This window comes from Octopus bimaculoides, chromosome 1, assembly GCF_046866305.1.
Source record: "Octopus bimaculoides isolate indiv1 chromosome 1, ASM4686630v1, whole genome shotgun sequence".
NCBI lineage: Eukaryota > Metazoa > Mollusca > Cephalopoda > Octopoda > Octopodidae > Octopus > Octopus bimaculoides.
The window spans coordinates 113,237,919-113,261,926 of NC_142928.1; the positions used below are offsets into that span (position 1 = coordinate 113,237,919).

Here is a 24,008-nt window from a genome sequence, read left to right on the forward strand (position 1 = left end):
GTTGGAAACATTATATTTATCAAAGTGTTCTCCGAAGTCACAACGTTTTTCACAAAACCCAAACTCACAAAATTTTGCAAATTAGAGTGGCAAACCAACAATACTTAAAAATTCGAATTTCATGTTTTCAAGCCGTTTTTTGACACCTTTAGATAATTTTTATTTTTGCAAAAACCACTTTTCAATTTGAAGTCTAGTTGGTTAATATACGCTAGCTGGTTGATGAAAATATTATATTTATCAAAGAGTTCACCGTAGTCACAACCTTTTTCGCAAATCTCAGTCACAGAATTATGCAAATACGCATAAAAAAACAACAAAATTTGAAAATCCGAATTTCGTGTTTTCCAGTCGTTTTCATTTTTGCAAATGCAATTTTCATTGTAAAGTCTAGTGGGTTAATATAGCCTAGATGTTTGATGAAAACATTCTATTTATTAACCTCTTTCACAAATTTCAAAATCACAAAATTGTGCAACTAACCAAGAAAACCAAAGAAAACTTGAAAATGTGAATTTTGTGTTTTGCACTCGTTATTTCAAACTTTTAGTTAGTTATCCTTTTTGCAAAAACTACTATTCATTTTGAATTCTAGTGGGTTAATATAGGCTGGATGTTTCATGAAAGCATTATATTAATCAAAGAGTTCACCGAATTCAAAACATTTCTCACAAAATTCAAAATCACATAAAATCAAAAACCCTCTGGAAAACACGAAATTAGCATTTTAAAATTTTGTTGGTTTGTCATGCTTATTTGCAAAATTTTGTGAGTTTCACTTTTGTGAATAAGTTTGTGACTCCTGTGAACTCTTTGCTAAATATAATGTTTTCATCAACCATCTAGCCTATATTAATTAACCCACTAGACTTCAAATTGAAAAGTGCTTTTTGCAAACATGAAAACTATCTAAAAGTATCAAAAAAGGACTGGAAATAACGAAATTCGCCTTTTCAAATTTTGTTTTTTCATACTTGTTTTCAAACTTTTGTTATTTTGAGTTTTGTGAAAACGGTTGTGACTTCAGTGAACTATTTGATAAATATAATGTTTTCATCAACCATCTATCCTATATTAACCCACTAGACTTCAAAATAAAAAGTGATTTTTGCAAAAATGAAAACTATCTAAAATATCAAAAAACAACTGGAAAACACGAAATTCGCATTTTCAAGTTTTCTTCTTTATTCATGCTTATTTGCAAAATTCTGTGAGTGTGAGTTTTGTGAAAAAGTTTGTGACTTCGGTGAACTCTTTGATAAATATAATGATTTCATCAACCATCTTGCCGATATTAAACCAATAGACTTCAAAATGTAAAGTGGTTTTTGCAAAAATGAAAACAATCTCAAAGTGTCAAAAACCGACTGGAAAACACGATGTTCGCATTTTCAAATTTTGTTGTTTTTTCATGCTTGTTTGCAAGATTTTGTTATTTTGAGTTTTGTGATAAACGTTGTGACTTCTGTGAATTCTTTGATGAATATAATGTTTGTATAAACCATCTAGCCTATATTAACCCACTAGACTACACAATGAAATGTGCTTTTTGCAAAAATGAAAACTATCTAAAATTGTCAAAAAACGACTGGAAAACACGAAATTTGCATTTTCAAGTTTTCTTGTTTATTCATGCTTATTTGCAAAATTGTGTCAAAAAATGACTGGAAAACACGTAATTCGCCATTTCAAATTTTGTTTTTTCATCTTTATTTTCAAACTTTTGTAATTTTGAGTTTTTTGAAAAAAGGTTGTGATTGCGGCGAACTCTGATTAATACAATCATCTAGCCTATAATAACCGACTAGACTTCAAAATGAAAAGTGATTCTTGCTTCAATGAAAACAATCTAAAAGTGTCAAAAAACCACTGGAAATCACGAAATTCGCAATTTGAAATTTTATTCCTTTTTCATGCTTATTTGTAAAATTTTGTGATTTTGAGTTTCCTGAAAAAGGTTGTGACTTTGGTGATTTCTTTGATAAATATAATGTTTTCATCAACCAACTAGCCTATATTAAACTTCAAAAATGAAAACAATCTAAAAGTGTCAAAAAAGACTAGAAAACTCGAAATTCGCATTTTCAAATTTTGTTCTTTTTTCATGCTTATTTGCAAAATTTTGTGATTTTGAGTTTTTTCAAAAAGGTTGTGACTTCGGTGAACTCTTTGATAAATATGATGTTTTCATCAACCGTCTAGATTATATTAACCCACTAGACTTCAAAAAAATGCAAATTATCGAAAATTGTCAAAAATCGACTGGAAAACACGAATTTCGCACTTTCAAATTTTGTTGTTTTTTCATGCTTGTTTGCAAGATTTTGTTATTTTGAGTTTTGTGATAAACGTTTTGACTTTGGTGAATTCTTTGATGATTATAATGTTTGTATAAACCATCTAGCCTATAGTAACCCAGTAGACTACACAATGCTCTCTTTCATTGTCAGCCAAACACCTACTGGGGTTTAAAAATCTTATCCCTACAACCCACATAAAACAATAAATTAAAATATCATCATTTCTAAAAATAGATTTGACATCAATTCTAAAAATAGCCAAACACCTACTGCTGCTGTCCAAAGGAATTGGTATAAAAGACAGAAAACCAGCCAACTTATTACAGTCTGTTAAAGTCTGTCATACCGGCCATGACGAAGGGAAATAGCCCTGAAACTCGAGTCGCCTTTATATATTTATATTTATATATTTGATCCTTTATATTGAACACTCAATATTTCATCTACATTCAATACTTTCTTTCATGGTGCCATCCATTTTTATTTTATTTTATTTTATATTATATATTGTATATTCCATATTCTATACCCCACATTGGTTCAGCAGGAATATAAATAAAACATAAAAAACAGACAGTGTTGGAACTCTTTTAAACAAAATAATATATATATATATATATATGTGTGTGTGTGTGTGTCTGTGTGTAGGTATAGGATTGTCGGTATATTTAAAAGGAAAAAAAAATAAGTCAATGAACATGAATTTTAAATTTTATATAAAGACAATCGTAAATTTTTAAAAGATCATAGAACTCATACATTTTGTTTATTTGTTTGTCCTGTATTGTACCCATCTTTGTATTCGATCCATAGTGATCATAATAAGAAATTATCAACCAGCTGCTCATTTGCTGACGTCATTATTGTTGCTACCCGTATTAATGTGAGTTCGCTTTTTGGATACCTATTGTTAACATTTTTGTTGGATTATTTATTAGGATTGTATTTGAACTGTTTTAATGTCATTTTCGCCCTACGGGGCACAAAATTTCTGCTTTCTGAACTGTTTTACAGTTGTTTTCGCCTTCCGGGGCAGAAGATTTCTGTTTTTCTCTCGTTAACCTTTCGAGGTTGTTTTTTGATAATTGATTTTCTTGTCAATTGTGACAAGGTTTATAATTTAAAAAAAACAAAAAAACAAAAACAAAACATTATGGAATTTGAACTGGCTTCAAAAACCGACTTTCCCGAGATGGGAGAAGGAAATAATACCGTTATAACCAAGGACAGAAGTGCTGTTACAGCCATGAACAATAATACCATTACAAACAAGGAAAGCCAGGCAAAACAAAGCTTTTCTGCCGCTGTAGGCGGCAGCGTAATTGAACTGGAAATATCTATGCAGAAGCTACTCCAGTTCCGGAACTTAATTGAAAAATCAGGAGACATAACAAAGTTGGTACTGCCCCCTGAGACCATCGAAACAATAAAAAAAACCGTGGTCTACAAGGTGTACAACTTGGGGGAGAAAAAAATCATCGAAGTTAAAAATGAAATCGTTGAGCGGTGCTTGGCACCAATTTGGAAGAAAATTCACTACGTCTGTCGAGGAGTGAAGAGTGCAACAATAGAAGCACACTTCGAGTCGGAAGACGTAGCGAAAGAGGTGTCAACCCAGACACTTAAAAATGACCAAATAATGCTGCTGCCTACGTATTTAGGCCGTAGAACGGCGAAAATAACGGTAGAAGAAATTCCCGAAGGATATGATGTATATTGGGTAGCAACCGCAATAATTTACGACGTAGAAGGGAAGCTGTTGTATTTCCCTCGGGTGACTCGCAGAGATAACACAACGAGTTATACAAATTTAATTATTACATTTATTATTCAATTACATACAAAGAACGCACTCACCCAATGTTCGTTATGAATAAACAAAAGTCATGTCCGCCATATTTTTATCAATGACATTTTACTCCGACAGTCACACAAGGCAACAACAATGAAACAATGAACTCAGACGAACCACATGACACACGGAACGTCAGACGAATTACATATCTAACAGTCCATATAACACCTCCCCACTGAAATTGATGCTACACAAGAAGTATCAACAGCAAAGTCTCTCTTGGGTTTTACGGGTTCTCTTGGACCGTCTTGGGTTGTCTGGTCCATACTCTGGAACGGGTAACATGATCTTGGGTCTGGTTTGTCTTTGTGTTAGTGGCACAGTTTCCGAGATCTCCATCGGGTGATCTGTTGCAAATTCAAATACAGTGTTTTCTGCATCACCAGGTTCATTGTCTTCCTCAGTTGTGTACCGCGGTCGCAGCTGTTCCCAGTGTCGTCTCCACATCGGGCCATGAGGTATGACCTTCACGTTAAAGCAGCGAGTACCCAATGACTTCTTAATGATTGCTGGTACCCATCGGGGATCTTTGTCTCGGCGAGGTCCATAGTATAGTGCATACACAGGATCTCCGGCCTTGTACTGCCTGATAACTTTAGCGACATCAGCCGAGCTTGGAGTCACCTGAGACTTATCTGCTTCCTTAGACTGTTTGCCTTGAGCAATGTGTACTGGCGATGGCAGCAGAGAATCAATCCTTGTTCGTATCTGCCGGTGATTCAAAAGTTCACTTGGAGAGAATCCACAGGATGTCGGTGTTCTCCGGTACTGCATCAAGAATTCTTGAAGTGCTCGTGTCGGCGGAAGAGAAGACTTCCTCAGAGCTTGTTTGAAGGTCTGCACCAAACGTTCCGCTGCTCCGTTGGTAGCTGGGTGGTAAGGTGCACCTGTCAGGTGTGTGATCCCGCGTTCTTTGCACCAGCTCTGGAACTCCTCAGACGTAAAAGTTGGTGCGTTATCGGTGACCAGTGTGTGAGGAAATCCGAAGTGCGCAAAGTCTTCCTCAAGCAGATTTAAAGTGGCTTTGGAGGACGTAGAGGAAGTAGGATGAATACATGGGTATTTGGAATAAGCATCTGTGATCACCAGCCAATCTCTACCCATAAAATTTATTGCATGGTCCAGATGTAAGCGGCTCCACGGCTTTTCTGGTAACATCCATGGGTGAACTGGAGGCTTAGATGGCTGCCTTTGATGTTCGTTACACGAATCACATCGTCGACTGGCTATCTCTATAGCAGCATCGATACCAGGCCAATAAACAGCAGTTCTTGCTAGTTGTTTCATGCGTTCCATGCCAAAATGTCCAAGATGCAGAAGATTGAGGATCTTTGGCTGCAAGCTATGTGGAATCACAACTCTAGATCCATGTATAAGGCATCCATGACAGATACTAAGTGAGTTTGATAACTTACGGAACTTGTTGACTTCGTCATTGATCTCCATGTTCTTTGGTGGCCAGCCTTCACGGACGTAGCGCATCACTGTAGATATCACTGGATCTTTCCCTGACTCTTGACGGAGGACGTTAGCATCCACAGGTTGGACTTGAATACTAAGAGCTTTGATGGCACACACCATGTCTATGTCTTCACCATTTTCCTTTCTGTCAAAGTCGTTATCATCACCGAATGGCAAGCGACTGAGGGCATCAGCATTGCCATGATCTGCTGATTTCCGATATTCAATGGTGTAGTTAAACTGGTTCAGCCACAGGGCCCATCGTGCTAGTCTGTTAGCAGCGAGAAGTGGCGTCCCTTTCCTCGGACTGAATAGTGATGTCAGTGGCTTGTGGTCAGTCACGAGTATGAATTTACGACCGTACAAATACTGGTAAAACTTCTGCAAGCCAAATATGATAGCCAGGGCTTCCTTTTGAATTTGGCTGTAGTTACGCTGTGCAGAAGTGAGAGTCTTGGACATATTGGATATTGGGCGCTCGCTTCCATCAGGATAGCGGTGAAACAGGACTGCTCCAATACAAACGTTTGATGCGTCACAAGCCAGTCCCAAAGTTTTGTTTGGATCGAAGTGTATCAGAATTTGACTTGATGAAAGTACATTTTTCAAGTGATCAAAAACTGACTGTTCCTCATCTCCCCACTTCCAAATAGTTGACTTTTTCGTAAGGCAATAGAGTGGCTCTGCTATACTGGCTAAGTTTGGGATAAACTTTCCATAAAACTGAACTGAACCTAGGAAAGATTTCAAACTTGATTCGTTCGTTGGACGTGGCATCTTTAAGACTGCTTCGACTTTGGATCCCTTAGTGATCCCTTCAGCCGACAAAATGTGTCCAAGGTATTCTACACTGGGTAGTGCAAACTGGCACTTTTCACGGCGACATCTGAGTCCATTGTCGCTTAGACGTGTTAGCAGACACTTTAGGTTGTTTAGGTGACTGTTTGCATCTTTCCCACTGACGAGCATGTCATCCTGGAAGACTGCCACTCCAGGTAGATCATGGGTCAGGTTTTCCATGATCTCCTGAAAGTAACCAGGTGCTGACTTGATTCCGAAAGGGAGTCGTTGTTGCAGGAGTACTCCACGGTGAGTGCTGAGTGCGAGTCTGCGTTGACTTTCTGGAGCCAGCTTGATCTGATTATAGGCATCAGCAAGGTCTATCTTTGTATATCCGAATCCACCTCCGAGTTTCTGCATCAGTTCAGCAGGGAGTGGCATTGGATGACGGTGATCAGCAAGTTGGTCATTAATTCCCACAGAGTAGTCACCACAAATCCGTAGTTTGGGCTTCAGGTTGCTTGAAGTGTGTGCTTTACGAATCGGTACCACTGGCGTTCCGTATTCGTTGAACTGGACTGGCTTCCAGATTCCCTTGGCGATGCCTTCTTCGTAACCTTTGGCCAGGTCATCACGAAGAGCAAATGGGACCGGACGTGCCTTGTGAAAGACTGGTGTTGCGTCCGATTTGAACTTCACTTCCAGTTCAAAGTTCTTGAGACATCCCAATTCTTGCTTGAAAAGATCTGGAAATTCATCACACATGTTGTGACAATCTTGCTGCAGGGAAACATAGGGCTCACTTGAGGTCTTTGGGTATATCCCTTCTGCACCTTCCCTCTTAGCTTGGCTGTCTATGCTTTTCAAACCTAGAGCAGTGTCTACGGAAATTCCCAGAGTCTGGATAGCATTCCGACCCAGCAAATTAAGATCAGAGATCTTGGTGACTATGTAAGGTATAAGATCCTGCTTACCAGTTGTTGGATCCTTGGTTTGGCCCATGAAAGTTCCTAGAACAGGCAGGTTGTGCTTGCTGGCAGATTCATAGCGATGCTTGACATCTTGCAGCTTTGGTCTTCCAAGTTGTTTCCAGACTGACAAGGAAACAAAATTGCCTGCAGTAGCAGTGTCCAATTCCATTGTGAACAGTCTGTTCTGGATTGTTACTGGCACAATTAAACTGTGAGTGTCTCGGGAAACTTCACCTAGGATCGCCTTGACTAGCTCAGCTTTTGTGATTCTTTTCACGGGAGTTTGTGAATGGCCATTGCGTTGCTGATGTTGTTTTTTCCTACACACCGCTTGCAAATGACCCTTTTTGTCACAAAAATGACATTTGGTTTCCCTGAAAGGACAGTCTGTTGCTTTGTGGGCCTTTCCACATTTCTCCTGGTTTGTGGAATAAGACTGCTGATGGCTCTTTTGAAGACTCTTATTCCTGTTCTGCTGGACCTTGTACACCTGCTTGGTTTTGGAACTGTATACAGTTTCTTTTGCAACCTTTGCTGCGTCTTCAGTCTCAATGGCAACCTGGACAGCACGGGCAAAATCTAGTTCTGAGTCTTTTATCTTAAAAAGCGCCTTCAGAACCGCTTCATTGTTAACCGAACATATGAATCTCTGTCTCAGAGCTTCATCCTGTGGGTTGGTGATCGCTGGAAAATCACAGGTAGCTGCATCCTGACGTATACGTGCTGCCAGCTCCTGGAGAGTTTCGCCTGGCTTCCGCTGCATATCACTCCAAAACTTGAAACGCTCTCTCACAATGAAAAGTTTAGGGTCGAACTGTTCCTTCATGAAGTCAACGATTTCGTCCATTATCAAGTTGTTGATATCTTTAGGCGGATTTTGTTGGGTAGCCAGATTAGCAAGTTGCTTGTAAACAGTAGCGGTCTGATTGGTCAGGAACACTTGTGCCATGCGTTTTTCAGGTACAGCATTAGCAGCCACAAACGTACGGAATCTTGACCAGTAATCAGGCCATAGTTCTGTCGCTGAATCAAATGCAGCAAATGGTGGAATCGACACTGTTGTTGAAGCAGCTGAAAAATAGCCACTAGAATCGCCTTCAACTTGTCGAGCACCAAACAGTTTTAACAGAGCGTCCATATCTCTCTGATGTTGTTGCATTTGCTTGTCCATTTGTTCCCTAAACAATTTAATAAGTTCTACTGTCTGTTTTTCAGCCATTGTTATTACGATGAATAATCTTACGGTAAAGTAAGCATGTATCCTATCGGCGACGCCAATAAACTCTGTTGTATTTCCCTCGGGTGACTCGCAGAGATAACACAACGAGTTATACAAATTTAATTATTACATTTATTATTCAATTACATACAAAGAACGCACTCACCCAATGTTCGTTATGAATAAACAAAAGTCATGTCCGCCATATTTTTATCAATGACATTTTACTCCGACAGTCACACAAGACAACAACAATGAAACAATGAACTCAGACGAACCACATGACACACGGAACGTCAGACGAATTACATATCTAACAGTCCATATAACAGAAGCTCTGAATCTTGAGCATGAAGAGGAAAGAAGCAACAAACTGGAAGGGCCAAAGCTTCGAAATGGTCCTTCAAGCAGATAACGCAGTCCTCGAAAATTTACCGGATAGAGTCTTCGTGGGGGAGGGGCGTACCGTGCGTGTATCGGTAGAGGGACGCACGCCTAGATGTTTTAAATGCGGGCAGAAGGGCCACGTTCGTTCAGCCTGCACAAAAAATGGCGGATACCCCTCCCCAAAGCGCTGTGATAAACACGGAAAAGAGCGTTGTGATAAACACAGAAAAACATGAAACGGACACTACAACAACTAAAGAAAATACAGGGAAAAAATACCTGAAACTCAAAAGGAGGAAAAAATAAAGAAGAACGTAAAACAAAATAAGAACGAAAAAGAGGAGGTGGAGGAGGAGAACCTAGTGAATGAAAAAGAAATAGATTTCACGACGGTTTCTCACAAAAGAAAAAAAGGCAATACCCCGGAATCCCCACCCCAAACAAAAAAAAAATATTGACAAAAATGACGAACAACATAAAAAAAATTCCCCAAACCTACCCCGTTGGCACTACATTGATAGGCCAACATTTTGCCATCCCCCACCCACCAACATTGAAAGGAATGAAAAACACTGATAGAATTGTAGCTTTCAACGCAAAGAACGAGAAGGTGGTTCGCCTAATAAAGGCGCACCACCGAATTAAGACATTTAAGAATACAGACAGCGAGGTGAGATTCGCGAAAATTGGAGAGGAAGAGTGGAAGGAGAAATTGTTGCAAGAAGTAGTGAAGGAGAATTTGATCAAGGATGTCACCCACGACGTGATATCCGGAAAACTGGTGATTAGCCCGGCAGCCACACTAACCCAGAGCCCGGTGGCAACGCCGGTAAAAAGCCCAGCAGCTGAGGGGAGTGCGGGGGAAGCAGGCAGACACAAACTGTCATGCACCCTCTCACAACCGTAAGTGTTATTTTTACCTTATTTTTTTTTCGATGATTAAATTGGGTAGTTTAAATGTGCGTGAAATGGAAACAGGCTTGTTTTCTGGACGACCTCATTTCACATAGAATAGATGTGGCTGTGATCACCGAGTCCAAGATGAAGGGACCTGAAGCGTTCTCGCCCCTCCTCAATGGTTACGAGAAATTTATTTCTCCGAGCCGGAGAGGAGGTGCAGGCATGGCAGTCCTTATCAAGAAAAACTTGGAGTTACAGACACGTACTGTCTTTCTGGACCCAGAAGGTAGGCTGGTCGTCCTAGATGTAACACATGAAAATAAGCAGTCCTTCAGGCCGGTAGCTGCCTATGCTCCTAACAGACAGGGGGAGTCGGATTTTTTTCGGAACCTGGAGTACTTTTTATTGACGTCTAAAACCATAGTTTTGCTAGGGGACTTCAACACTATTCTCGATGCGCGTGTCGATAGTGTAGGCTCCACAAGGGTCTACTAGAGAGCTTTAATCTAGTAGACCGCTACCGACTGGATGAGCCGAGCGTTCTACAGTGGACGTGGAGTAATAACGAAGGCTCACTCAGATCGTATATAGACAGAATTTTTGTTAAGGAAAGAGATAAGCATAGCTTTAGCTGTCCACATTTTTGTATTGTGCCTTACTCGGATCATAAACTTGTGACATGGGAGGTGCATATAGATAAGTGCCATAGACAGGGACCTGGGTATTGGAAAATTAACAAGTCTATTTTGACTTGTGTAGCTTTCCGTACCCGGATTAAGGAGTTAGTGCAGAGGGCATTATGTGGCACTATCATTAATAATAGATGGTGGCACGCCCTCAAGAGAGCCATCCGTCTTGAGTCCATTAGATTTAGCAATCAGCTAAGTTTAGATAGGACTAGAATAGAGGGGGACTTAGTCAAGAGTCTAGATGAGGCAATGGAATCTGGCTCCGCATCCAGAGTGACGGCGGCGAGAACGGTCTTGTACCGTCACCTCTATGCCAAACACGAAGGGTGCCGAGTCAGAGCTAAGTTACGCGCTGGGAAACGAGAAGGTATCAACGTAGCCAGATGGGCTCGCCGTGTGGAGAGTCAGAAGGGCAAGAAGTCCTGTATTAAGTCTTTAACTGACGAGCAGGGATGCAGGATCTATGGACAGGAGGAGATGCAAAAGGCCTTTCACCAGCATTTCGCTCGGGTGTTCGGGGAGAGCGGTCCGCTTGAGCGCGGAGGGCCCTTAAGGGACTTCCTAGCTGGCGGGCCGCGACTCTCGGCACGTGAGGTTGAATGCTGTGAAGGTCCGATCACTCCCGCGGAGGTAAGAGGGGTGCTGGGCGAGTGCGCTGGGGAAAAGTCTCCGGGACTGGATGGTCTGCCCTACGAGTTTTATCATTTAATGCCGGACTTGTTTGGGGATGTCCTGGCAAGCATCTATGCAAACTGGCAGCAGAATGGGAGAATTCCCAGTTCTGTAAGCCGGGGAGTTGTGACGCTGATCCAGAAGGACCCAAGCAAGGGGGATAGCATTAGTAATTACAGGCCCATAACTCTACTAAACGTAGAGTTAAAGATTTTGGCTAAGGTGTTAGCTAAAAGGTTGACGGCTGTCGCGGTGAAGCTTGTCGGGAAGGCACATACCTTTGCAATCCCAGGCAGGTCGATCCAGGACAACCTTCACCTTCTCTGCTACACCTTAGACAGGGTTGGGAAATTAGCCGGCAAAGGAGGGGCATTGGTCCAATTAGACCAAAGTAAAGCATTCGATAGGGTAGACCATCGGTACCTGAGGGCCGTCCTCGAAGCGGGTGGGCTGGGCCCAGGCTTTCGCGAGTGGATCTCCGCTATGTACAGCGGCATCAAGTCCACCATCCAGATAAACGGTTACCTAACGGAGCCGTTTTCGATCAAGCGGTCTGTTCGTCAAGGGTGTCCCTTGTCCCCGGTCCTGTACGTCTTGGCCCTGGAGCCATTGCTGCGGAGACTGGAGAAGTTAGGCAACATCCCTAATGAGATTGGATGCGGTAAGTTCACTTCTGCTTATGCTGACGACGTCACTCTCATCGTGTCTAAAGAAGCACAACTACCTCGTGTAGAAGAGGCTCTCCGAAGATACGAAGCGGTGGCAGGAGCAAAAGTTAACAAAGACAAGTCCATCGGTTTGCGCCTCGGCACCTGGAGGAACAAGCCGTTATCGTCCAGTGTCGTTGGACACTGGACAGATGGTCCTGTTAAGTTGCTTGGAGTTTGGTTTGGTTCAGACTCCCAGACGGAGAAGAATTGGAGCGAGGTAGTTAACAAGGTGGAGGCCATAGTACGGAAGTGGTCCGGAAGGTTTCTGTCCTTGAAGGGTAGAGTGGAAGTGGTGCAGGTGTTTATAGCATCTGTAATCACCTACCGCCTGTCCGTTGTGCCTTGCCCAGATTTTTGGCTAAACAAGCTGGTACGACTCCTCTTCCGGTTTTTGTGGAGTGGGGGGGAAAGCCACTTGTGAGGTGCTCCGTGTGCTGCCAGGAACCGCTAAAGGGTGGTTTGGGGATGCCCTGGCTAATGATGCGCAGACATGCGTTGAGGCTGAGACATCTCTGGTGCCACCTGGAGGGTGATAAGGTGTGGAGTCTGTTGACGGAGGAGTTCTTACCGCGACCGGCCTGGCTGGAAAGATTTAAACTCGGTCTCATTAGAAGACGTAATCTGACTTTATGGCAGAAGGAGTGCCGTCAGGCACTCTGGCTTATCCACAAGACGGGTAAAGCTGGCTGCAGGAATACCACCTCGGTATTCTACAGAGGGCTAGTGGAGGGGAAAAACGATGACGTCCTAGGAGAGGCTCTGGGGTTCGACAAGAACCAACTTACTAATCTGTTTCGTAAAACCTTGAAGTCGGAGTTCTTGGATAATTTCCAAAAATCTCTGACTTGGCAGTGTTACAGGAATGCTCTACCTGTTCGCGAGAAGTTATCCAGGCACGGTTTAGCAGTGCCACCGACATGTCCAAGATGCGAGCAGGACAGTGAAACTGTCCTGCACGCTTTTGTACATTGTCGGCAGCTCTCCAGCTTGATAATTTATGTAAAACACGTGTTGTCGCATCTGGGACGAGTACAGCTGTCGGCTGGGTCTATGATAAAGATGATACCGCCAACTGGACTCTCAAAGGAAGGTGAGGCTTGCTTTTTCTGTACGGTAGCAGTGTTGAAAGAGTGCATATGGAGGACAAGAATGGAAGGTTTTGTGACAGGGTACTACATGTCCGGCCCTGGATTGCTGACTTACTTCAAATACCATCTGAAGAGCAAGATAGGGCTGGAAAAGAGAACCCTGTCAGCTAGAGTATATGAACAGAGATGGAAGGAAGTGGTGAAAAAGGTGGGTGTGAGTCACCCAAACTAATCATCGAAAAAATAAAAGGCGAGCTGCTGGGTTGAGAAACCCAATCGTTTTATTTTACAATATATATACATGTGTGTAGGTGTGTGTGTATGTATGTGTGTGTATGTATGTATATATGTATATATATATATATATATATATATATATATATATATATATATGTGTGTGTGTGTGTGTGTGTGTGTGTGTGTGTGTGTGTGTGTGTGTGTGTGTGTAGGCATAGGATTGTCGGTATATTTAAAAGGAAAAAAAAAGTCAATGAACATACGAATTTTAAATTTTATATAAAGACAATCGTAAATTTTTAAAAGATCATAGAACTCATACATTTTGTTTATTTGTTTGTCCTGTATTGTACCCATCTTTGTATCCGATCCATAGTGATCATAATAAAAATTTATCAACCAGCTGGTCATGCTACTTCAGGCTGATGACGAGCAAAGACTCAGAAACATGTCCCTGAATGTTGGCTAGGCTGGGTGGAGGAGTTTGTCTCTCCCTCGCAAACATAAGGACACAGTAATTGTGTCAAGGCCGACAGGATGCGGTCCAGCTTCCTAGGGCTAAACAGCAGTAGTATATTCCCTTATTGGGATTGTCACATTAAGTTGACAATATACAATTTTATCGCATCACTACTGCTTAAATCTCTCTGAGAGATTTAGAAATATGATATTTCTAAAGTGATAACTAGTTCAACTTTCACATTTTTTTATTTGCTGCATTTAAATCTGGTGTTAGTAAATATTATTTGCCACTACATTAAATTTTGGCAACTTGCTTCAAGTTACTAGAAAAAATGGAACCAGGATACATCTGTGTAGTTGATGTATCCGAAGACTAAATATGTTCGTGTGTGTGTGTGTGTGTGTGTGTGTTCGTTCTTTTATCTTGCATGGCACGGCAAAAAATCTCTGTCTGATAGTAGCAGAGCACTGGGTCGGTCTGTCGCGCATCGCAGTCTCCGTCTGGTGTCTTGTTGACCACTGAATTTATAAGAATCGTGGCAGCTAGAAGGACAGACATATTGCAGCAGAGTTTGTACCTAAATAGGTCAGCTCCTGTCCATTTGAACTCCGCCTGACATACCCTTAGGTCGAAGGTTAAAGGGAGATCACCAATCACTTTTTGACAGGACAAAGAAAACCTGTTTTCGCGCCTGTTGATCGTGGTGGTTTGGACGACCGAGGATTCTTAGATTCGGTTTCGAATCTCGGCTTGGAAGTGTTAATTTTTACACACACACACACACACACACATATATATATATATAAATATATATATATATATATATATATATATATATATATGTTTGTGTTTGTGTGCGAGCGTGTTCAGCTCTATGTATATATGTATATATATATATGTGTATGTATATATGTGTGTGTGTTTCACTTTTCAGCTCCCTCACGGACTTGAAAGGCAAATGTCGGCTTCAGTAGGACATGAAAAAGAAAGTAAAGAAATAAAAATTCTTTACTAAAATTGCCAAACAAGAACATGTTAATCAGCTGTTGATTTGACAGATATGTGACATATCGAAGGATTGCCATGTGCGTGTGTGTGTGTGTGTCTACTTTCAATTCTCTTTCGTTTTAATCCATTTTTCCGAGTTTGCCCTTATTTCCTTTTCCAAGTAAAGGATAACATATTTTACTGATTTCATCGATCTAAAAAATCTAAACAGACATTCGCTGATGTAGCTGTATGGGAAGAAGCTTGCTTCCCAACCATATGGTTCAGGATTCAGTCCCACTGCGTGGTAACTTGGACAACTGCCTTCTACAATAGCCCCGGGGCGACCAAAGCCATGCGTGTGGATTTGGCTGACGGAAACTGAAAGAAGCCGGTTGTATATGTATGTGTGTTACCACCGCTTGACTACCGATGCTGGTGTACGTACGTCCCCATAACTTAACGGTTCGGTAAAAGAGGCTAATAGAATAGGATCTATTTTAAAACGGGGGCAGCAGTTTTCATTTATGTTTTATGTAGTGTTTTTGGTACCGAAAGACTTTCAAACTTCGTATACTTATCTATTTTGAACAGAAAAAAAAAATTGTATTTATTTCATGTAAAAAATTGTCTTATTTCGATAATTTCTACTAATCACTGACGTCTATTCAGTTGAAAACAGTTAGCGCTGTAACGGTGTATATCGTATTAATCCCCTAACCCTAACTAGACTGTTAACCGTAACCCTAACTCTAGAATCCGAACTCTAAAATTGTTACACACATAGATACGCACAGCGTAATTTATCATATAAACAATATATGCGTATAAATTACGATTAAACCGGATGAAATATGTCACAGGGAATAACATTTTTATGACCGCCCAGCAGTAACTCTATTCAGCTGAATAGACGTCAGTGATTGGTTGAAATTACAGAAATACGACAACTTTAACATGGAATAACTTTTTTTGTTAAGAAGACTAAGAGTAAAAGATGTTTTATATGACACATTCTACCAGTGTCCCAAGTTTCAAAGTGTTTCGTTAAGAAAATACTGGTGACCCCGTTTTAAAATAGATCCATAGAATAAGTACTAGACAGCTTAAAAAGGATCTTTTTTAAAACGGGGGCCACATTTTTCATTAACGAAACACTTTGAAACTTGGAACACTGGTAGAATGTGTCATATAAAACATCTTTTTCTCTTAGTCTTCTTAAAAAAAAAAGAAATCCATAAATTATTCCATGTTAAAGTTGTCGTATTTCTGTAATTTCAACCAATCACTGACGTCCATTCAGCCGATATACATTAAGTGCCGACTACATAAACAAACGATTCTGAAACAATTAACCCTAACCCTAACTCTAACCCTAACCCTAGGGTTAGAGTTAGGGTTAGGGTTAAAGCAAATTTAAAATGAAAAAAGCAAATAAAACGAAGAATCGTTTGTTTATGTAGTCGGCACTTAATGTATATCGGCTGAGTGGACGTCAGTGATTGGTTGAAATTATCGAAATAAGACAATTTTTTACATGAAATAAATTCGAATACAAAAATATTTTTCTGTTCTATAACACAAAATAGATAAGTATACGAAGTTTGAAAGTCTTTCGGTACCAAAAACACTACGTAAAACATTAATGAAAAATGTGGCCCCCGTTTTAAAAAAGATCCCTTAAAAAAAATCCTGGGGTCGTTTGTTCGACTAAAAACCCTTTACAGTGGTGCTCCAGCACAGCCGCAGTCAAATGACTGAAACAAGTAAGAGAATAAAAGAAAGAATACGTGCGCGCACACACATTCGCAGACGCTTACACACATGTATATGTATGCACATGCTTAAGTTCTTTCTTTTATTCTTTTACTTGTTTCAGTCATTTGACTGTGGCCATGCTGGAGCACCATCTTCAGTCGAGCAAATCGACCCCCAGGACTTATTCTTTGTAAGCCTAGTACTTATTCTATCGGACTCTTGCCGAACCGCTAAGTTACGGGGACTTAAACATACCAGCATCGTTTGTCAAGCGATGTTGGGGGGACAAACACAGACACACACACATATATATATACTTAATAAATATATATTTATTTCTGTCATTAATAAAACTGTCGGCATTTTTGACGCATGTAAGAATATGGATATGCATGAAAACTTAAACCTCACATGCTACCACATGCACACACATACAACAAAGAGACACTCACATATAGAGCAAGAGAGGGAGTGAAAGAACGAAGAAGAATAGACAGAAAGTTTTATGGAAGACAAATTTCGTTCGTAACTCCTAAGGGAATGAGAAACAAAATTAGTCATGTAAACTTTCTCAGTTGACGATTAACAACGAAGCAATTTTTTTTCATTCGGTAAATATGCATTAACATTAGACGTGGATGTGTGTATTTGCATCTAGGAATATAAATCGACCTAATACTTGGTCGGGCAATTTGCGCCACTTTTTGAACACTGACTACGGAATCCCGTAAAACGGTGGCTTTTAATGTTCACAAAACAAAGAACAAGCAAACATCAAAACTACCGAATGACAGAAAAACTGAATATAAAAAGGAGAAAAGTAAAGGAAAACTGGAAGATCGGTTGCCCTAACAAATATTAAAGACTTAGTTCAAAATTCATTCAATAGAAACATTTATTTTTCTCTCTTTTTTATTTTTCGAGATCTAGTCAATCTGAAATTTTTACTGAGAAAAAGTATTATGTCATTTCTTCGACTAGTTTATTTTTTATGTGAACAGAAAATTCTTGTTCGCCGCCTATAAGAGAGAAAAATCTCTTTTGTAACACGAGTAGATTATTAGTTGTAGCGGTGAAGTATTTTTGTCGTAGTAGTCAAATTTCAGCGACAACAGTATTCTTTAACCCCCAGTCAAAAGCAGACCTGCTAGGATCTTCCGGTCTAATTTTACCCCCCTTTTTTTGTGTTGCCGTCGACATTATTTAAGGATTAAGTACTTGTAAGCAAGTCGTGAGATGGTAATGAGGTTCCTTCGTTTGCTAGGAATAAAAATAATGCAATGCAATTTAACGGTCGGTTGTGTGAGGTTTTTTTTTTTAACAACTTTACAAAGGTACCGACAAACAGAAATTGTCATTGAAAAAGTCACAATTATAGCTAGGTAAAAAGGTTGCATTTCTTTTAAATGTTACAAGCGGTATTATAAGTGATTTATTAACTAAAAATCCTTTCTACTAATAAGCACAAGACTCGAAATTTTGTCGAGGTATAATGCTACAGTTTATATAATATCCATTACGTGTGTGTGAAAACAATTCCCGTTCTGTACAATAAAACACTGAAACAAATTAATCATTTTTTATCTTGTACAGTAGCTATAAATGGCACCGCAGAACAGTGCCCTTTCAATATTTCATATCCTGTAAGGCGGTGAGCTGGCGGAATTGTTAGCATGCCGAGCAAAATGCTTAGAAGTATTTCGTCCGTCAATATGCTGAGTTCAAATTCCGCCGAGCTCGATAAAATAAAGTACCAATTGAGCACTAGGGGATAGTTAATCGACTTACAGCTCCCCCAAACTTGCTGCCCCTATACCAACATTTAACACTAATATTTCATATTCTGTCCTCGCCACAATGAAAAATAGAAATAGAGCTAACTTGTGGCGAATGTCGAAATAAGTAGATTAAGGGTCTAAGTACAGGAACATGGTTTCCGTTTCGATAAATTATAGCGCTAATGTCATTGGGGGAAAAAATGAACTTCCTTTTTCCCTTTTGCAAAAAGTGTTAAAAAAAAAAAAGAATACCATTAGTAGGAGTAATTTCGATATTAGCAAACGCAAAACTTTTTTTCTAAAAATGGGACAACACTTCGTAACAAATTTACAAATGCCGAAAAAAAAAAATGAAAAGCTTTGAAAAAAAGCTATCAGATAATAGATAATTCCGTCACTTTGGCTCAACAAGATAGAAAGAAACTAAAAGAAGTATGTTGCATTAGTTGAAGAGTTTCAATCGTTTTATCAAGCTTGCGAAGGGAAGGTAGTAACAATAATCACTGAGGATGTTAACACCCGCTTGCAAACATGGCGCTTTATAAAACAGACACTCCTTCGTATACCACCAATAGTTGTGTTGAACTGTTTACTTTAGCTATAGTAGCAACTTAGTCATAGTCATTTCCCTTCATGTTTTTCAGAGCGTTGATATTTTTCATCCTTAAATATATTGTAGTAATTTTCATTCGCCCTCACTTCCGTGTACTAACAGAACAATTTTGTACACATACGCACACATATACACGAACATACACGAACATAATAACCCATTTATAGATAAGCACACGGACGTACAGCTTTCTCCACCTCTTTCTCCTAAGTTAATTTCTTAGTTTTTCGACATATTTCGTTGTCTCCTGCCTGCTACAGTAATAAACATTGGAGTTTTAAGCATACGAGAGAAAAAGAAAATAATTGGCCTGGTTGTTGTATGGTGACTTAGTGTATATATGCCTCAGAATAACCTATTGGAACTATGGCACGGACAAGCATTTCTCAGGACGTTCAAGGTAAACGAAAACTGAAAAATATTTTCGTTTTGTGTTTGTTCCTTTGTCCTTTTATTCATCGTATTTTATATATTTTCCTTTATGTCGCTTCTACTTTTGAGACTTTTTCTCAAATTCTTATGATAGAAAAAGTGGGGGAGGTGATTAAAGAACATCACACAATACTAACACATCTATAAACTTTTTTCTCTACATCCACTCAAATGCTTGTAAATCCGATTCCATGTGAGATCAACTTTTTTTTTATGTTTGAAAAGTTCACCTGAATGGCAGTAATTACAACTTGTTGCTTTACGAAGGCGGGTTGGAACTTGGATTCGATTCGTTGAAAGTTTCTGATCACACCACAGCGCTTACATTGAACTCGATCTTCTCGGCTGTGACAGTTTCTTAGCTATAGATAATGTATTTTCCCATTTCCCTACTTAGATTTGCTACATTAACTTTAATATCCGGCATACCTACTCAAGTATGCCTTCCGCTGATTTTGTTTCCTCATAACTTTATAAAAATAAGATGCTTTTTATGAAAATTTCTAAAATATACTTCAGATGATATAAATTCTGATTATATCAGAATTTGTTGTGTATTTTTTTCCCCGAAAGTGGGGGAGAAGAATTTTGGAAAATTAACACGATTCGGCTTTGTTTCGTTAACTTTCAGAAAAATCGGTTTTATGTACTGAAAGTTTCTACGGATATCCCTCAGATGTTGAAGTTTATATCGGAATATGAGAAAAAAAAAAAAGAAAAGCAAAAGTGGTGGGTTCGTACACATCCAAACACCCGTCTCATCTATCTATCTATCTACAAAAATGAAACTTGAAATTTCGAAAAAAATTGCGATGTGTGTCAGTCAGTATGCATTAATTTTCACACGCTCATACACCTTTTATACGTTTCTGTAGAAATTAAAGCAGGCGGAGGTAAAGAATACGTACACCACCCGTTTTCGGCATTACAAAAACTCTAACCTTAACCACCGGGTGTACGTATTCTTTACTTTCGACGACATATATGTGTATATATATATATATATATATATATATATATATATATATATATACATATCTTGCAAAACAAATATATATATATATATATATATATATATATATATATATATATACATATTGTTTCAGTCATTAGACTGCGACCATACTGAGGCACCGCCTTGAAGAAATTTTAGTCGAATGAATCGGCCCCAGTGGTTACCTTTTTTAAAACCCTGGTACTTATTCTATCGAACTCCTAGGCCAAATTGCTAAGTTACGGAGATGTAAACACTCCAACATCGGTTCTCAAGCGGTGCTGGGACACATATACACACAATTGTATATGACGGGCTTCTTTCAGTTTCCGTCTACTAAGTCTACTGAAAGCTTTGGTCGGCCCGAGGTTATAGCAGAAGATACTTGCCCAAGGTGCCACACAGTGGGACTGAACCCGGAACCATATCGTTAGGAAACAAACTTTTTCCCACGCAGCCACGCCTCTGTGTGTGTGTGTGTGTGTGTGTGTATATATGTGTGTCTGTATATGACCTTATATATATATATACATATATATATATAGAGGGTCATCCCATAAATAATACGTTTTTTTTTATACTTTTATTTTTGAGTTAAGATAAACAAAATTCTTTTTTTTTTTTTTATCTAAAATTACTCTCCTTCATTTTCTACAATGCTCTTCCATCTATCTCGTAGACTTGCAAGTCGCCTCTTCCAAAGTTCACTTGTCCGTGACGAAAAATACTTCTCCAGTACTGTTCTGACCTCGTCTACAGAATATTTTTTCTGCCCAAATGATTTTGAAGACTGCAGAATAAATGATAATCAGATGGGGCAATGTCCGGCGAATATGGTGGGTGTGGCATCGTTTCTCATTCAAACTGCTCCAGCCTTTGGAATGTCATCATTGCTGTATATGGTTAAGCATTATCCTAATGGAAGAACTCTTTTCGTCTTGGAACCAAAGATGGTCGTTTTTCTTCTAGCGCTGGTGTCAATGAATGGTTGAATGACCAAATCCAAGCTTCTCTGCTAGTTCCTCAACAATTATGATGGAATGTTGTTCCACTAGGGTTTGCAGGATATCCTCGTTGAGCTCTAAAGATCTGGGATGAGTTACGTCTTCTGGGCTGTAGTTTCCGGCTTAGAATTTCTGGAACCACCGTTGACATTGGCTTACACTTATTGTCCAATCCCCATATACTGCATTAATATTGCTCGCACTTTTCGTTGCGTTGTTGCCTTTATTGAACTCTTGATTTAAAATATCCCAAATATTTTCCTTTGTCACTTCCATTATAGCTTTGAAAAAAATAACCTTTTAATTTAAATTAACTCTTCAAAACTTGCACTAAGAATAAAGACAAGGTAAAATTAATATTTGCTTTTATAGCAAGTTGATGCAGGTAGTTTATCCCATCCCCCTTAGTGGTATGCAATTGAAAAAAAACGCATTATTCATGGGATGACCCAATATATAATATGTATGGTATATATATATATATGTATGAACATGTATATATAAGCATTATATATATGTATATATATATTATCTGTAGTGAAGCTACTTCTATCACAGTTATAAATAGTAACAAAGGTGAGCGTAGCAGAAAGTAGCTTGCTGTGTCCATCACCTGACTGACTATTATTTCGGCGGCATTTGCCTCATACCGTTTCCCGCCAGGATGCAAACTGACCAACCACAGCCTCTAATAAGGTCACGTGATAGTGTTTTTCTAATGCTTCTCTGGAGCCCACCTTTATCTATAAATAGCCTGCTAGATACCCGCCAATTCGTCGCGGCTCAGATCTTCTGAGATCTGGTCGCTGACCACACGCACGTAACACAGCCAGCCAGTTTCCAGCGACGACATCAACAGCTTCGTCCAACTACGACTACCAGCATCGTCCCCAACAGCGTCAACACGACTCTACGTACACAAGCTACCAACAGCTAACCAAACTACCGCAGCTTCTCACCCTGTTTGTGTGATTTCTTCACCACGGAAATAACAGCCAGAATTCAGCCTGCGAAGAACATCTGTATTCAAGAACCCGACCCGGCATTGAAGCCCCAACATCACGACGAGTGACCGCTCTGCCTCAACGCCTTAACTTCTCACATACAGATTACCAATACTACTGTGTACTCTAACTAAGAACTGGTATATTTCCTTATCCGTGTTACTGACTCTAATCTATACTCTGTAACTCTTACATACACATACACTCTTTTGTTTTACATGACGGCCAGTCTTATATTGTGTTTTATTATGTCGCGTTCACACACACACACACACAGACATACAGTTTAATGCTCCAATAAATCAATACTGGCAAATTTCTTAGTTCTCTATGTTATAGTATTATAACATATATCACTATATTTTGTGTCGACCGTGTGACGCGTTTAAAAAAGGAGCCTGTTTTCCATTCGTCACCATTTCTCCTTTTGGTTCGCACGGTCGTTCTTACATATCCATATTCAATTAATAGAAGAAACTGGAGAGATAATGGTTAATAATTATTTATTAATAAATTGATAATCATTAATTCCTACAATTGTTTCAATTTGTATTCTTTCAATAAATTACAAATTTAAGCAATAAATCTGTATTCATAATATATGAGCAAAATATCAGAGAAATATTAGACGTTTTTTAATGTCTAATATTTCCTTGATGATATTTGTCTAATAGTTCCCTGGTGAGATCAGTGAAAAAGCTTTATATAAAAATTTTACGTATTACAAAACAATAGTATTATTTTCCAACGAAAAGCACCGTAAAGGTAGAATTATAAATAGGAAACAGTGGCACAACAAGGTACCAATTTTCACTGATCTCAGTTCTCTTTATGGCTGGGACTATCAGCCGAGTATATAGGCATTGATGTAGCAGATATTTTAAATTTAGTCATCAGGTAGACCTAGCTGGCGAAGACTAATCAGATTTACGATAACAAATGTATTCTGAAAAGTCTGAAACTCAAGTATTAGGTTGTCCATTTCTTTGGCGTCCTTCCTAGTGGTAAGATGAAGATTTCTTATGTTCGCCACCTGCACACATCTTTGCCTCTATACATTCAGTGAAGCTTTACATAATGTCATACGGTTATCAACTGCTATTTTGAGCAAAAATTGTTACCTTGTGTCACTATTTCCTATTTATAATTCTACCTTTACGGTGCTTTTTGCTAGATATTATACTATTTAATTGTAATAATATTTATAATTTATATATGAGTGGCTGTGTGGTAAGTAGCTTGCTTACCAACCACATGGTTCCGGGTTCAGTCCCACTGCGTGGCACCTTGGGCAAGTGTCTTCTACTATAGCCTCGGGCCGACCAAAGCCTTGTGAGTGGATTTGGTAGACGGAAACTGAAAGAAGCCTGTCGTATATATGTGTATATATGTATGTGTGTGTATATGTTTGCGTGTCTGTGTTTGTCCCCCCAACATCGCTTGACAACCGATTCTAGTGTGTTTACGTCCCCGTAACTTAGCGGTTCGGCAAAAGAGACGATAGAATAAGTACTAGGCTTACAAAGAATAAGTCCTGGGGTCGATTTGCTCGACTAAAGGTGGTGCTCCAGCATGGCCACAGTCAAATGACTGAAACAAGTAAAAGAGTAAAAGAGAATATAGATAAAACTTACTTGGAAGAGGATGCGTGGCGTTGTGTTTCGTATTTTTTTTGTTGTACACGTTTTGTGATGTCCTGTGCCCAC

General features: G+C 39.3%; 1 protein-coding gene across 2 annotated transcripts in view; it reads left to right on the forward strand.

Moving 5' to 3' along the window:
• Positions 1–17,004: 17,004 nt before the first annotated feature.
• Positions 17,005–24,008, forward strand: part of LOC106880055 (F-actin-uncapping protein LRRC16A) — a 547,921-nt gene continuing 540,917 nt past the window's right edge. The window contains exon 1 of one of the 2 annotated variants that reach the window (XM_089356189.1): positions 17,005–19,268. In XM_089356189.1, the coding sequence (XP_089212315.1) occupies positions 19,209–19,268 (60 nt within the window). In that variant the 5' untranslated portion in view covers positions 17,005–19,208. The remainder of the gene's footprint in view (positions 19,269–24,008) is intronic. The other variant, XM_089356195.1, reaches the window with a different exon arrangement.